This window comes from Mesitornis unicolor, unplaced genomic scaffold, assembly GCF_000695765.1.
Source record: "Mesitornis unicolor isolate BGI_N332 unplaced genomic scaffold, ASM69576v1 scaffold19512, whole genome shotgun sequence".
NCBI classification, from domain to species: Eukaryota; Metazoa; Chordata; class Aves; order Mesitornithiformes; family Mesitornithidae; genus Mesitornis; species Mesitornis unicolor.
In genome coordinates, this window is record NW_010171461.1 from 1 (window position 1) to 15,238 (window position 15,238).

The 15,238-nt window shown below is 37.5% G+C and overlaps 1 protein-coding gene across 1 annotated transcript in view; it reads right to left on the reverse strand.

The window, feature by feature from the left end:
* Positions 1-1,973: 1,973 nt before the first annotated feature.
* CFTR (cystic fibrosis transmembrane conductance regulator (ATP-binding cassette sub-family C, member 7)) overlaps positions 1,974-15,238 on the reverse strand; it is a gene marked incomplete at both ends in the record, with an annotated part of 28,853 nt that continues 15,588 nt past the window's right edge. The window contains 4 exons of the mRNA XM_010180051.1: positions 1,974-2,143; positions 3,468-3,710; positions 11,941-12,041; positions 14,127-14,354. Coding sequence (XP_010178353.1) covers positions 1,974-2,143; positions 3,468-3,710; positions 11,941-12,041; positions 14,127-14,354 — 742 coding nt within the window. The remainder of the gene's footprint in view (positions 2,144-3,467; positions 3,711-11,940; positions 12,042-14,126; positions 14,355-15,238) is intronic.

The following is a 15,238-nucleotide window of genomic DNA, read 5'->3' on the forward strand; positions in this document are numbered from 1 at the left end:
GATTCTGTGATTCTGTGATTCTGTGAAATTTCAGAGCATGATTGTGGAAATGCACGGAGAGGAGACGGTTGTGCCTTCTTTGCACACCTATTTTAAATAAATGCCACTCAGGCTACTGTGGGATAACATTTTTGAAAGAGAAGCTATCACAACTCAAAACTGATCATTAAGTAGAAAAATTAAATTTTTAGTCTCTCTTATGTTTGCAAAATCAAAGCCATTGTGTTTCCAGCATGAGCATTTCAGCATCTCTTAACAGCTACCAAAGCCAAGACAGTGCCATCAGGAACAGATGTTAAATCCCACCTCCGTGACACTGAAATAGATCAGGACTGACTATAGCAACTGAGTGACAGTTGTATTAGTGACTTCACTGCAATCAGTTTGATTTGTTGTATTGTCGTAGGGTACATACCCAGAGGAGGGTGAAAGTGAAGACAGACCTTTGCTCTGCTATGACAGTTATGGAAAAGAAAAACACTATTTTGAGAATGTAAACCTGACAGCATATTTTTTAGTTAAATCAGCTGGCTGTTTCAAAGTCTCTTCAATAATTTTAAAGCACCTCATGTAGTCAGTGCACAGCAACATTACACATATGTTCACTGCATCTCACCAGCTTTCTAAGACAGCAGACTATCTGAGAACAAACCAATATGCACAGAAAGCAGCTGTCAACTCCTTTATGGTGGGGATGGGATGGGGGGAAAGGCACAGTAAGGATTTGACAGCTCACAGTTAAAAGGACATCCTTGGTCACCCTGGTTGGCCCACTCCTTGGCCGTCAGGGAATGAGCCAACAATGATGAACAAGGACCCAGCCATCCTTATCACTCTCTGGGGCTCATAGCTGCCCCTCAAGGGTGGATAAAGGCAGGACAGACTGTATGTCCCCTTGAAGCGTGGTGGGCTGATCTGCAACTGGTGTCCCCCTGCCTCCCAGTACCACAAGCGACTTATTGGTAAGACTGCAGTCAACTTGAGTTGTTCTGCCACACTCACAAGATTTCCAAAGGAATGAACACTGTTATGGAACAGACTGTGCATGTCTAGTAGCTGAAGAACTATCCAGTTTATAGCTTTCAAAGAAGAGAAGGCCAATCTGTGTTACTCCTGTATCACTGTTTCTGGAAAGGACCGACAGCTTTCAACAACAAAAACATAAAACATGGCATTAAAATTATGCCATTTGTTCCATCGGTTTTTATTCCTACCTTCACAGTGAGTGATCACTTTTTACTGTTACTTCATGCAGCCAATAATGTTCATCTTTGAGACAGATAATCCAGAGCTCCTTCCTAGACTATTTTTCTTGTTCCAGCTATGTGAGAGTATAAGGGTCTCTAAACCCATGTTAGGAGCTGCTCCTTTTTAATCTCTGAAATGGTATTACTTCCATATGCTGGGACTGCTGCAAGCATAAATAACATTAAGTGCCCCCTTGTACATGTACTATGACACGGTAAGGAGAGGTGACAGCTAAAAAAGTGATGAGTCCAGATGGGGATCAGCTAGCAGCCTAGTAAAATATGAGAAAAGCAGTGATTCTGCCACTGGCCTATCAGGAAAAACAGACAATGTACAGTATTCACATGTTAACCATAATGTATGATGAAGGACTTTAGAAAACAGTAGCTGAGAAGACCACTGATGGTATTTTTTTTTTTCAGGTGGCACTATCTTATTTTGAATCAACATGCAAACTGTTTCAGAAGTGCAGGGATAAGAAGGGTATGAACATTTGAGTGCACTGTACCTCCTCATTTCTAGAAGAGTTCTTGTGTCAGAGGCACAGAAACCTTCAAAAAGTAGAGTTTGCTGTGAATCATTGCATCCATCCATCCCACTCCCCTTTTCACAAAATCTCTCCCTTTTGTTTCTGTTTCTCAGCACAAAACAACTAACTTCCAGCTTAAAAGTAATTATGCGCATGTGGATATAGACCCAAAGAAAATAAAAGCACACAAATATACAATAATTTCATTACCTGAGGAATGACTCCAAATGCCTTTCTCCATTGCTGCACGCTGACCGTGTTCCAGGAGACTCCATCAATCTCAATATTCCCTTCTGTATTCAACAGTCTTAAAAATGCAAAAAGTAAAGTGCTTTTTCCTGAACCAGTTCTTCCTAAAAGGCCCACCTGCAATGCAAATCATGAAAGCAAACACTTAATACTGCTCACATATTAACCACAGACCAAGGCAGAAACACTTAAAGAGATCTCAGCAGTGGAGAACAATCCAAATGGATCTCAATGGGACAGTAAACGTCGTTCATTTGGGAATGATAAAAGCCTGCAGCAAGGGCTGAACAAAACACTGGGCCACTCTTCTTTGTTAGCGTACCCTTAGCTGAAGAACAGAAATTTCCTTATGTATTATCTTGTACTGATTAATTCAGCTCTTTGTGCCTTTCCCCTTTCTTTAGCTCTGAAGTCCTTTTCAGCAAAACCCCATCCAGCAGACAAAACCAAGCAGGGAATGTACTTGAACCACACTGCTGAGCTACTCCACTCTCATCTAGAGTTAAAATTTCCTCTCTGTCCATATGGCTCCAACTATAGCACAAACCTTTCTTACCACTCCACTGAGGATGGTCCTGCAGCATGAACTGAAAGCAAAGTATTAAACCTCTGCCTAATTGCTGTCCTGAAACTAAAGCTTTTTCTTGAAGGCAAGCCCAAGATTAATTACAGGTTTGCAAGATTAATTATGAAGTTAATTATAGGAAGTTATTATAAATTTAATATATAATATTATAAAGTTAATATAGATTATATAATATATAATGATATAAAGTTAATAATATCATTATAATGTTAATTAATTATAAATTACAACTGAAGATTAATCATAGGTTTGTAAATCTTCTGAAGAACAGAGCTGTTTATGATTTGCTATATAATAATTCGGGGTGGTGTAAAGCCCTCATTAAACAGGTGAAATGGCACCTCCACCCGCCGGCTGCCGGAGCCAGCGGTGCGTTACCCTTGACACAGCAGTTGACGTTCTTTCATGCCTGCTTCACCTGGGTCAGGCTGCCCTCAGCATTGGCGCTCACCTGCAACCTTCCCTCTCACCAGGAGGAGAAGGTAGACAACTTCAGGCATGGGAATATGACTTAGGGAACTGCTGCTCAGTACATTCTGCTCCTCACAGCCAGGAAACATCCTCACCGTGCCTCACTGAGGTGTAAATAGCCTCAAGATTTCTAGGATAACTAAGCCAGATTTTTCTTACCTTTTTTTTTTGTAGCCAATACTACTACAGATGAGCTCTTTTTAAGAAGAGACACAAGACATTTCTGTTCTTCAGGTGCTTCAGATGATTACTTTGTTTCGTGACAAATTTATGTTTCCATTTACAAAACCTTACTGAACTCAACCTACTCTTTACTCAATGAATAGGTTTATAATGTAAGCTTAATAGAGAAGTCAGATCAAACACAACAAAACAGTGTCTCACCCTCTGCCCTGAACTTATTGAAAAAGAAATGTTTTCTAACACAGCAGTTCCTCCTTCACTGTATTTGGCTGTCAGGTCTTTCACAGTCATTTGGCCCCCGGATGGCCAGTTCTTTTCTTCCTTTGCGTGCCTGTTTTCAATTACCAGGGCATCTGAAAACTGGTTATTCTTCTGTGGCTTAATGTTTTTCATCTCTTCTGTTGGCATATCGATGAATTTAAATATGCGTCCGACAGACCGCATCTAGGAATCAAAACAAACAGTATTCTAATTGTAATTAATACTTAGCTACCAAAACAAATGAAATCAAATTATTTCTAATTCCTAGCCAGAACAGCGAGTCTCTTTTCTGTTTAAGTTAAACCATGATATAGTTTTCAAAGATAGGATACTTCTTGTATAGACCTCTAGATTCTATTGCTCTTCTACTATTAACATTGCTCAAACATGTGATTTCACTTGCTTAATTTTTAAATGGACACGATAACTCTTTCTACTTTTTAAAATGTATTTTAAAAATTGTAGATGACCCGTATTTATGAAAACAAAGCATGATCATGAAAGCAACCCTGGAGTCTTCAAATCCTTCCTCCTGTAGAGGGTTGCCCAAGCCAAAACCTGAAGTTCCTTGAATAATGACTGATCTCCAAAAATCAGCAGAAGTGTGGAATTTATATGTAGAGCAGTAGCATCAAGTAAAGAGGAAAATCACCACATTTTAACATCTGAATATTTATGAGACATTATCTATACCTTTTAACAAAAAAAATAGTAGGATGTTCCATAATAACTGCAATTCCTGTACTTCATGAACTTCAGGAAGAAGTTGCTAATAGACATCTTGTTGAATTTTTCAAAGGAGCATGGGACTAGAAGGGATCTTCTTGATTTTTTTTTAATAGGCATAAAAATGGGTCAAGAGTCAATCAATAAAGAGTTAATTCACCTCCTTCACTAGAACTTCACTGCTCAGGTAGTCAGAAAACTTATTTTTAAGTCTATGGACCAGTTTGTTCTTTTGTATTTATTAATTTTAAATTTTAAATAGTTTTTTCCTAGCTATTTTCCCTATTAATTTATGAAGGGCCATCTTAGATCCAGTTACCCTTTGTTCTCCAGAACTAAAGAAAATTCAGGTTTAATCCTCTTTCTTAACATACATTCTCCTTTTCCAAATATCCCAGTTCAAATTAATCTTTCCTGTCTGACCAGAATGTACACAGCATTTTGGATAATGTTTCAAAAAGATGTTGTATAAAGGTGTGGATGCAGACATGCAATAGCAAGAACTTCTCTTGCTTCTCTCTTGTCCTGTGTGAAACTTTTCCCTCTCACAGAAGCTATCAGTAGTGTTATTGTAAACTAAGAACACCTGCGAATTGTTTATAGTATAGTAGAAAAATATTCTCAGGGTGGATGTTTCAGGATTTCAGCCAATCACTCCAGGTGGGGTGGCTGACCTCTTGACCAATTAGGCTATGAAGAAAAAAGTCTATAAAAGAGTTGTTAAATAATTAAATAAATCACTATTGCTGCACCATTCCTGCCTGCCGGATCTCTCTCTTCTCCCCTCTACTACTGTGGGATACAGCGATATAAAGGCATCAATACTTTCCTATCTATATTGGGATTATCTTGATTAACACATCCTAGGATTGCATGCTCTTTCTTCACAGTCACATCTCACAGTCACCCTCTGATCAAGCAGCAGTTAGCCAAGCTTTCCTCTACCTCAGCCATTTCTAACCAAGGAGACCCTTACTTCCTTACAACAGAGGTTATTCTTGGTAGTCCCTAAATTCAAGCTTACACTTTGGCTACTGAAATCTATTTTATATCAGCCATTTGAGGTCACCTAATATCTTTCAGTTCCCAGCATCCTTCATGCTAACACTGCCTTTCAGCTTTGTGCCTTTGGTGGATTTCTTCAACACTTTTTTTTTCCTTTGTTGAAAGAATTATAAAAAGATTAAAATGAGGTCAGTCGCAAACCTAATCTTTGTTGAGTAGCCTCCCTGTAGCTTAATGCTTGCAGCTCAATGCCATTTCCTTTCTGCCCAACTCATTAACAAGTTTACAGTTCTTGTAATAATCCTGATCTCCTTCATTTATATAATTTCTGAAACAGAGCCACAGCCAGTACTTTCCTGAAGACAAATGAGATCTACTGCATTGCTTTTGTTTGGAAAATAAATCACTGAACACAGTTATCTGGTTAGTCTGACACAACCCTAATGTCAGCAAACCTGAGTGAATTCACTCTGTAAGCACTGTGTTTTTAATCCTTCAATACAGATTCTAAAGACTGCTGCCATCAGACTAACAAACTGATGGTGGCATCAGTGACTGCCCAGTTCTACTTCTTAACCAGAAGTGACAGTTGTTATTCTATCACGTGCCACCACCACCGCCATCTGAAGTGGCCATTACCAGATCACCAGCTTCTCAGCCAGTTCTCCCTGGACCCTAAGATGGGGCATCTGGTCTCACCTGGTCTGCATGCATGCAGCAGCACTGCTCCATCCCGGTTTCACATGTTTAACTGAAATACCGAGCTGTAGAAGCCAATCACATTTAGTTTAAGACTCTGATTTTAGATGGAGTGAGTCACGGATGGTGTATGGGCTGTACAGGAAATTTAGGGAGACTAGGATTCTAGGTTAGGAGCTTCAGTTACATGCCTACAGCAAAGCTAGTTTTTGCATATAATTTCCATCTCAGATATTGTAAATCCCATTTCTACCTTCTGCTTCACTTTGAACTCCTCAGATCAAACATTGTCCTTTTACTGAAAACTGAGATCAAGTATTATTTATCCAGAATTTGAGCCATTTGCAAGTCTAACTCTGATTTTGTCACGTCTGTCTTCTCTCTCTCCTTCTTGACTTCCACTGCATAACTTGTTTTGGTTAACCAATGCATTCTGTGGTGGCTGCCATTATATCCTTTTGGAGAATGTTGTTCATCCTGGTAGTCCCAGAGCCTCCAAAACTTCCTACTGTTTTTCTCCACCTATGCAGAAAACAAATTTCAGCCCCTCGCTTGAAGAAGTGACCTTAGTCTACATTCAGGTACCTAAGCACCTTAGTTCAACCAACTTATTTAACTAGATTCCTTATTTTACCAAAAATTTGACCTTTTTAAACATCAAGAGTAAACTATAAGGCAGTGTCAGTTCTTATTGGTCAGAAATTAATTAGCAAAATAAATAAACAAACAGATAGATACCTTCATAGCTAATGCACACAGGAGTATCTGGCCGCATTATTAGCATTTCTTCTCTAATCTATATTCCCAGTAATATATCTCTCTTTAGTGGTATTATGGAAACTCTTTGTACATCTTTGGCCTTGTTAAACTGCTTTTGTATTCCTTCTGCAAAGTGATTCTACTTGATACATTACCATTCCTTCCTCTTCGATCCAGATTGAAATACTGTTAGATGGATTTTCCATGTGGAAACAAATGTATATGTAATGCAAGGAAATAATGGGGTAATTGCTTACATCTCAGCATCTTGAAACACAACTGTGACAGTTTTGAAAAGCATGCTAACACCCAAGCCTATCAATTGCAATTTCCATTTCAAAGACTCTACAAGATGGAAAGGTATGGTCATCATCATGTTGATATATGAATGCCATCTCATTTTGGTGATAAAAACAGGAAGACCTTGGATCAGACTAACAATTTTCTTCTTGTCTGATCATTAGTAAGTCCCCACAATAAGCACTGCGTTTACTTTACTTGATCTTTGGTGGTACATTTGTTTTCAGAAATCTTATCTTTTTAGAAATATCACTTCAGAAATGAAGGTCTTTCTTGGTTCCATCAAGAGCTGTGAACTTTTGTACAGACATGGATTCCCTATAACTGCCTGAGAGATCCTAGCATTATACGCCAGCTAAAATCTGCCATAAAGCCAGTTGGACAAAGAGCCTTCCCTTACAACAGAAAATTTCATCTCTGTCCCAGCTCTCCTGACAGATTTAGCTGTCACATCACATATGCAGATATTTTAGACAGCTTAATACTGTAAATCAATTCACAAGGATGCTTTTCTGGTTCTGTAATTTGCATTATGATTTAGATCTGGGCAGAATGTAACATAAATGTCAGCAACATTTTACAAAGATATCCATTCTTCCTTTCATAGGTAGAAATCTTCTGTCACTCATAATGACAGGTATAGCGTAGGTGACAGCAAGTTTCTTATCCATTATTCCCATCAGCAACATTCACACTCTCTAACTAATGCTTTAGAATAAAGGAGTATATTTACTACTTTCATCTAAAAATGTCTAGAGCATAATACACTATTTTTAGCCTTGCCTAATTGTATTTTACTGAGATTTTAATAACATTGCAAATTCTTTAATTTACTTTCTCATTAATATCACTTAAACCCTTCTTGATGTTGAAGGAGAATTCATAATATAATTACGTAACTTATATTTCCAGAAAGTGGAAGAAGTAATTATTTTACAACTAATCTAATGCAATTTAATTTCATCAGGCTCTATGTTCTCTTCTGGTAGAAAAACAGCAGTTACCCTCCCCAGACCAGACATGCGTAGTATTCAATGACCATGCTGCAAGACGCCATCTCCTCAGAAACACGCTGCCTGGAAAGCGCAGGGTGCAACTGAGAGATGCTATGAGAGGCTGGCCAATGGCTCATGTAGTAAAAAAAAACCCTGTGCATTAAGTCACTGCAAAAACTGGGTCAATGCAGGCAGACCATATGGTTTTACTGAGGTTTCACATCTTCTGCTGTTACATTTTGGGAGCACTTATAGGACATATACTCCTCTTCCAAACTGCAAAAATTAAATATTTCGTTCATGTCAAACTTATACTGATTTTTTTGCTCTTTCTCACACAGCTTTGCAGGCAGAAAAGAAAATGTTCCAACAGATTTTTCTTGATTCTGATCCCTTCCAGATGACCAACACCTCAACTTTGAGAACTGTCATTCTGATGCAGACTTTACAGTCAAGTATTCAGTCTATTTAAACTTTGGAAATTACCAGTGTTCTCAGGTTTTCTGCTGATAGTAGTTAAAAGCATATTACGTTCATGTCCTAGTTAAAAAAAATACCAGTTGAACGGTTGAAATAGCATGAGAAAATAAAGGCATGAAAACCAGCTGTAAACGGACTGTTATCTTTCACAGTCCTAATTTTTTCTTTGGTACTCTTCTCTACCATGTACTACTTTAATTCTTCAGCATCCTTGATGTACAGGGTGTGGCACTGTGAGGTTTAGCAAGTGTGGTTTTAATATCTCTTTGGGGGATTCTTTTTATATCTCCTTACATAAGTAATCTTGGCAACAGTAAAAGCATGGCATTTTCTGTTTCCCTGATAAAAGGAACTGTCCTTCCCAGTTCTAGTGCTGCTACTGCAGGATACACATCGGTGAAGGAGGAGGTTATAAAGCACAAAACAGTCCACTGGGACTAGCCAATGCTTATCTGTGAAAGCAGCACTTACTGGAAAACTTCTTTTCTATTTCCTTATGAAGGAAAAAAAGATAAAAATACTACAAGACTGCCTGGAGGGACAAGAAAAACACTGAAAAGCAGCTAAAGAGATATTGAAATGATCAAAGTGAAAAGATAAATCTAGCCTAGCTGGTAGCTTTAAATAAAACAATGGATAGCTGTCAGAGTGACCACATATGTTTTTGTTGTTTTGTTTTGTTTTGCTTTAAAAAAGGAGAGCAGATAAAGTATCAGGGCTGTAAAGAATGAAATGCCAAAACCATCATGTGGTATTAAAAGACAATGGCTATTTTTCAGTTAAAGCCAAACCAGTTCAACAAAAATTGCTTCCAAGAGAATATCTGTGTACCTAAAACCAAAATCCAACCTAGAAACACAGATTTCTTCAATATATATGCCAGTGTCATGGAAAGCTCAAGAAGGAGATTGTGTGGAATAAAGTAAAATTTGCCAATTACCCATCTGTTTGGCCAGTATTACTTCCGGTACATTTTTTCCTTTTTCACATGATCCTGCTTCCCTATTCTCCTGGCTTTCTGTCCTGTTTGCAAGTATTTCACTGATGTCCCATACTTAGTCTATCGTCTAAAACAACTCAGTATAAGCTTAATATTATGTACTAATTACAGTGGCTATGCCTTTGGACATGGGTTTCAACCACTTGCAGAAAGCTCCAGTTTATCTGACAACCAAAGAATGCTACCTAAAATTGTGCTATATGTTCAGGCATGCTTATGTGCAGGCTTGTATGCACAGACGTCACAGCTGCTCAAGGAAGGGCAAGAGTGATGCCATCTGGAGTGGTGTGTGCATATCTGTAACAGTAAACATGTGGACATGTGTCAATTCTAGTCTATTTGGTCTCGTGGGGAGCTTCAAAGTACTCCTTGAGAAAAAAATAAGAGTATAACCAAACAGACTACTAGGTCAGGCACACAGGAAAGCCTTTGCAGGACATCTGTAACCAAACAACTGTAAAAGACTTTAAAGAAGGACATGCTAAATGTAGATAATACAAAGAGTGGGAAATAATACACATGCATTACTCAGTGAAGCAGTTTTATTAGCTTGAAACCATGAAGCTATTCTTATTTGCTTGTGCACAGGAGCAGCTTTTGAATGTTAGGAAAACCATCCTACCACTAATATCTGTTAGTTTGTCATCTGGAATACTTAAAAATCCATGGGACGGAGTGGGCAGCTATCCACTGCTGAAAGAAGTCCAGAGGATCCACCTATGAACTCATGCACCTTAGAAGGCTGTAATTAATACAATATAACCGGTGCTTCAGTACAGTCGTTTGTCTTAACAGAGACAAAAGTACTCAAAAACGTCTAATGCAACTTGAGACTTACTTTTCAAGGGAAAGGGAGTTACTTCCTTATTGCTACTAAGAGATGACATTTCAACATCAACATATTTTAAAAAGGGGAAAGTTCTTCTTTATTAAAACTATGTCTCCTACAGTAAAACTTTCTATTGCTCTTGTGAAACACGTTCCGTTTGTATAAAGTTATATAATATATGCATTTAATTCTTATCTAGATTGTTATACTTAAAGTAATCTTCAGTATACTTAAGTAATTATGCCTGACAGAGCTAAAATGGAGTTTACAAATGAGAGCTGATTGAAGTTGTTTCTGTTGTCATGCCTTACCGACGGTACGCTTTACTTCAGGCACACAACTGCTGTTCATCGTGTCTTGCAGCTACGGCAAAGAATCCCTTTCACAAAGTGCTTACTCTTCAAGACAGGCTGTTCTAACAAGCAAAGAGAGACTCAGCATAAAACAATTGGTGGATAGGGAAAAAATGTGTCCCTGAATGGCAGTCAGCTTTCTGGACTGTCACCAGCCACACACGTAAACAAGAGATTAGATGTTGTAAGTGGTTAATTCCCGGTTTTGGTTCTCTTAAGGATTTCCTTCAGGATAAGGTTGAATCACTTATTTTAAAAAAAATATGTCACATTGGCAAATATTCCTTCACTGTCTACCATCTGCCCCAATTATATTTTGTTAAATGACAACTCAATTCAGCTAATCAGGATTTAATGGTCTCCAAGATCTGATGTAAAAGCTGTTTGTTTTCCGACACTGAAATGGTTGGCTCAAGAAGCTAATATAGGGTTCAGAGAAGGTATTACTAGATATGGGTGGCTTTTTTTCCTCAGAATTTTTTTTTGTTTATAAGACTACTGTATTTTGTTACAAGAATTCCATCTAAAATAAATCCTAGAATGCCTGACGTCTAAAGATAGAAGTAACTATTACATTTAAAATAACATCTACAACTTTCATAAATTTAAGCTAAGGTATGATGAAAACTGCAAGAACAAACATATTCCTTTATGAGTTTCCTGTCTGCTTCTCATATCTCAACAAATAGGTGATAATGAGTTAACCTTATGAAATACTCTGTTTTAAAGTCAATCCTAACTAATGGACTAACTATGCAAATTAAAGGAGCAAACCTGTACAGCTCCAAAGCCTTATGTCAGAAGGTATTTTACACAAAACCAGAAAAAGACACCCAGGGAAATCTAGGACAGATTTTTAAATCACTAACTTTGTGTGGATGGAGCTCAAGAACAACCATCGTTATCTGCTGTGCAAAGCCCTTAAGTAGACTAAATGAGGTATATAATATAACTTGGTAAGGTATATAACCATAAAAAACCAACTCTAAGCCTTTCTGAAGTTTTCCCATCACTGCTATATCTGCAATCTCAATCTTCAAATGCAATTATTTGCTGTTGCCTATTCTAGTCCAGGAAAATTTTTGATCACAGAAAAACTCAGTTTGTGCTGTGCCAAAGCCATAGGTTGCTATGACAGGTATGAGTGGAACTTTTCTGACACATCTTCCTGATATTCAACTCTGAAAGTAACTCACTGAACACCCATATTCAACAAAATAAGGCAATTCCTCAAAAGAAAGCACAGCATTGTGCATTTTATGCTTACCAAACTATCGACATCTATGCTTGAGTTTACTGCCCACTGCAAGGTTCCCATGATGTTCATAGCTAAAGTAAGAATAATGCCAACTCTACCTGGTCCATCACCTGCAGAGAGAAAAACAAATTCAATTTATATGCAAATAAAAAGCCAATAGAAGTCAGAAAATTACCATGTATATCTTAAAATACATATTCGCATTCTCTCCTTTTTTATTCCATTGAGAAAACATGGATTTGTTAATTACACGAAGGATCGAGAGCTTAATCAACAGTTAAACACATGGCTCTGGCACTGAATTCACTAGAAATCCTGATCTTACTTTGGCAGAAGAAAAAAAACCAACTTGGTACTTAAACTGTGAACAGAATCAGGCCTTTTCAATCCTGATTTCGATTTCCTGTTTCTAATACATATGTAACTGTGAAATGACTCTTATCTGACTAAAATACCACAGCTATCAACTTTAAAATTCAAAATAGCTGCACTGGTTGACATTTTCATTTCTCGGACAAATAAAGGACATGTTCTCATTACCAGTGCACAAAAATGCAGATATAAATTCTTATACTTTAGTTGTCTGGTGTAACAAGCATGGGATTTTCCAGGGATTTTCCTTTATAAGGTCATACAACAGAATATAAGCATTTAAATTACACCACTGTTGATTTTTAATCTCACTATGTGTTAAATGGAATCGAGAACCTAAGCCAAATGCTTTTCTATGACTTCTCCATTTCTTCTATGGCTTTCTTCAACAAACTTCCTCCTGTTTTGCTTGAAGACATCTCATTGTCAGAGTAATTATAGAAATAAACAATAAAATCAAAATATTCCTCCTGAAAGCTGACAGATTAAGAAAAGTAATTTAGTGTTGCTCTAAGGATATATTACCCATAACAGTAGCGTTTACAATGGGGGCAAGGAGACAATTTTTCACATTTTTAAAAAGTGCTTCTAACCTCTTTTCTAAATAAAATATTCAGAAAAACAGTAACACAATAAACAGTTTTTCTAAAAAACCACAAACTACTAAGTGCACAAAGTAAAAAATCAGAAGGGCAGCAGGGGATATTGTTTCCCTATGAATCTTAGGGGAATTAAAAATTTCCTTTGTAACAGAAGTACTGTAGGTGCATAATTTCATACAGAAGTATTTGTGTGGTCAGATTTTTTTTTCTAAGAATCAGGAGAGCTTCTTATACAAGAAATAGAGGATAGCATTTCAAACACAATACTATATTCCATAAAACATACACTTTTATATAACTCCTTTTTGACACTGAATTATGACCAAATGAAATTTGGATATTGTTAGAACCAAAATCCTCCACAAAATCAGCAAATTGTGTTCATCAGCAATCAGTATTGAAACTGCATCCAGATCCTGCACATAAAGTTCAGCATAAACATGAGAGAGCTACAAAAGCAGAGTGAATTAAAAACTGTATTTGAAGTAATCTGTAGCTAAACGTGCTGAGTTTTTCCACAGAAATTAATTATTCCTACATTTTGGGGATACTCATCTCCTATCTTGTTGGAGACTGGCTAAGCCTGGCCAGCCACGGGCAGCATTTCAAATGCAACTAAGATAGTATGGTACAGAGGGATTCTCATTTATGCACTGGGTTTACTAGGAGAGGTGAGCCATTTTTAATAGAATGGAATTTGCAAAACTTCACCTTGGAGAATGGGTCAGTGGGCTGGGAATCAGAGAACTTGTATGACTATTTCTGCTATTGGTGTGGCTGTAAAAGATCATTAAAACTTCGCATGTCTTAGCCATTTGCAAATGAGAGGAACATTAACCTCTATTTACTAAAAAACTTTGAGCTATACAGATGATAATCAACATACTAGCTTTTGAGTACACTAGCGTGGTTACATTAATGTGGCTTAAAGCACATGAGATTGCTTTTACAGCAATTGCAGTCAATAAAAGGAAAGTTCTGTCCCTTCCGATATTATTTTAATATTAATCCCTTTAATGAGGACTCTACAACATCAGATTGCAGATAATAATAGTGTCATTTCTATTTTAATTAAATTGTGTTTACTAGTATGACATATGTAAATCAGTGACTCCAACGTATGCTAAATTTTGCAATGATTTCCCTCTGAAGTTTCTAAAGCTGAGCTGTTACACAGAAGCAGAAGACTTCCATTTCAGTATGCTAGTAAAGTTACCATACCTGTAGTTATGATAGAGATGAATGCCACAGCAACAAAAAAGACAACAAAAATAATTTCTATCCTCATCTGGAACCAGCGCAGCGTGGACAGGTAGAGAAACCAGTTTGCTGTGTGAAGGTTCAGGGCTTTGTGAAATAAGGTCTCAAAATACGGCTGCCGTCCAAAAGCTCTCAGCGTCCACAGCCCTTTTAAGCTTGTAACAAGATGGGTGAATATTGGACTCCGAGCTGCAAAGTGTTTAAATTAGAAATATCATAAACATTCACAGGTAAATACCTTTGATATAATGCAAATACACAGCTCTATGCTCTAATTCACAGCAGTGTAACTATTGTTAGTAACTCTTATAGTAACTATAGCTGTTGGAGTACACGACGGAAGTAATCCTGGCACAGGATATACAACCACAGTCTTTGCATGAATGGACTGAAATTCCATCCAGTGTACTACCAGGAAGGGATCATATTAATTCTTCAAAGTCAGCACACTACTTGGGGAAGCTCCTGGCCTGCTGTAAGATGCCACAAGAGAAAGGCGGCTCCTTCCCAGCCAAAATTAATTCCTGCAATTCTGATAACTCCATCAAGTGAAGTCTTTTTAGCGCAGACAGAGTACTTTAATGCTCTGGACTCAGCTGTACTGACATGGTAATTTTGAGCAGATCTTGCATTACATAAAAAGTGGTGAGCCAAGGCTAGATCCCTGTGAACATCAAAGAAATTTAGATCTGAGGAACTTAAGAATTACAGGTAAGTAAAAAGGAAAGATGATCATCAGCGTTTAAGATTCAGGGCTGATTTGCTGAAGATCTGCCAGTTTGTTGTAAAGCCAGGCCACAGTGCCTGATCTGAAAACCCACACTTCAGAATGAGGTTTTCCGTTTTATTGGGAATGTGTTAGTCTCTTAATGGGGGAGAGGAATAAAATTTAGTCAAATAGCTTATCCAAAAATAAGAATTCTTTGCAATCAAGATATATCCATTCTAAATTTGTCTTCTAAAGAAACAAACTCATAGGGCACATATCAAGTCTGACCACAAATTTTCAAGTAATGTTTACTCTCAAGAAAACTGTACGTCAGGACTTCATTTGTTTTCAGCTGCAGCAGTGA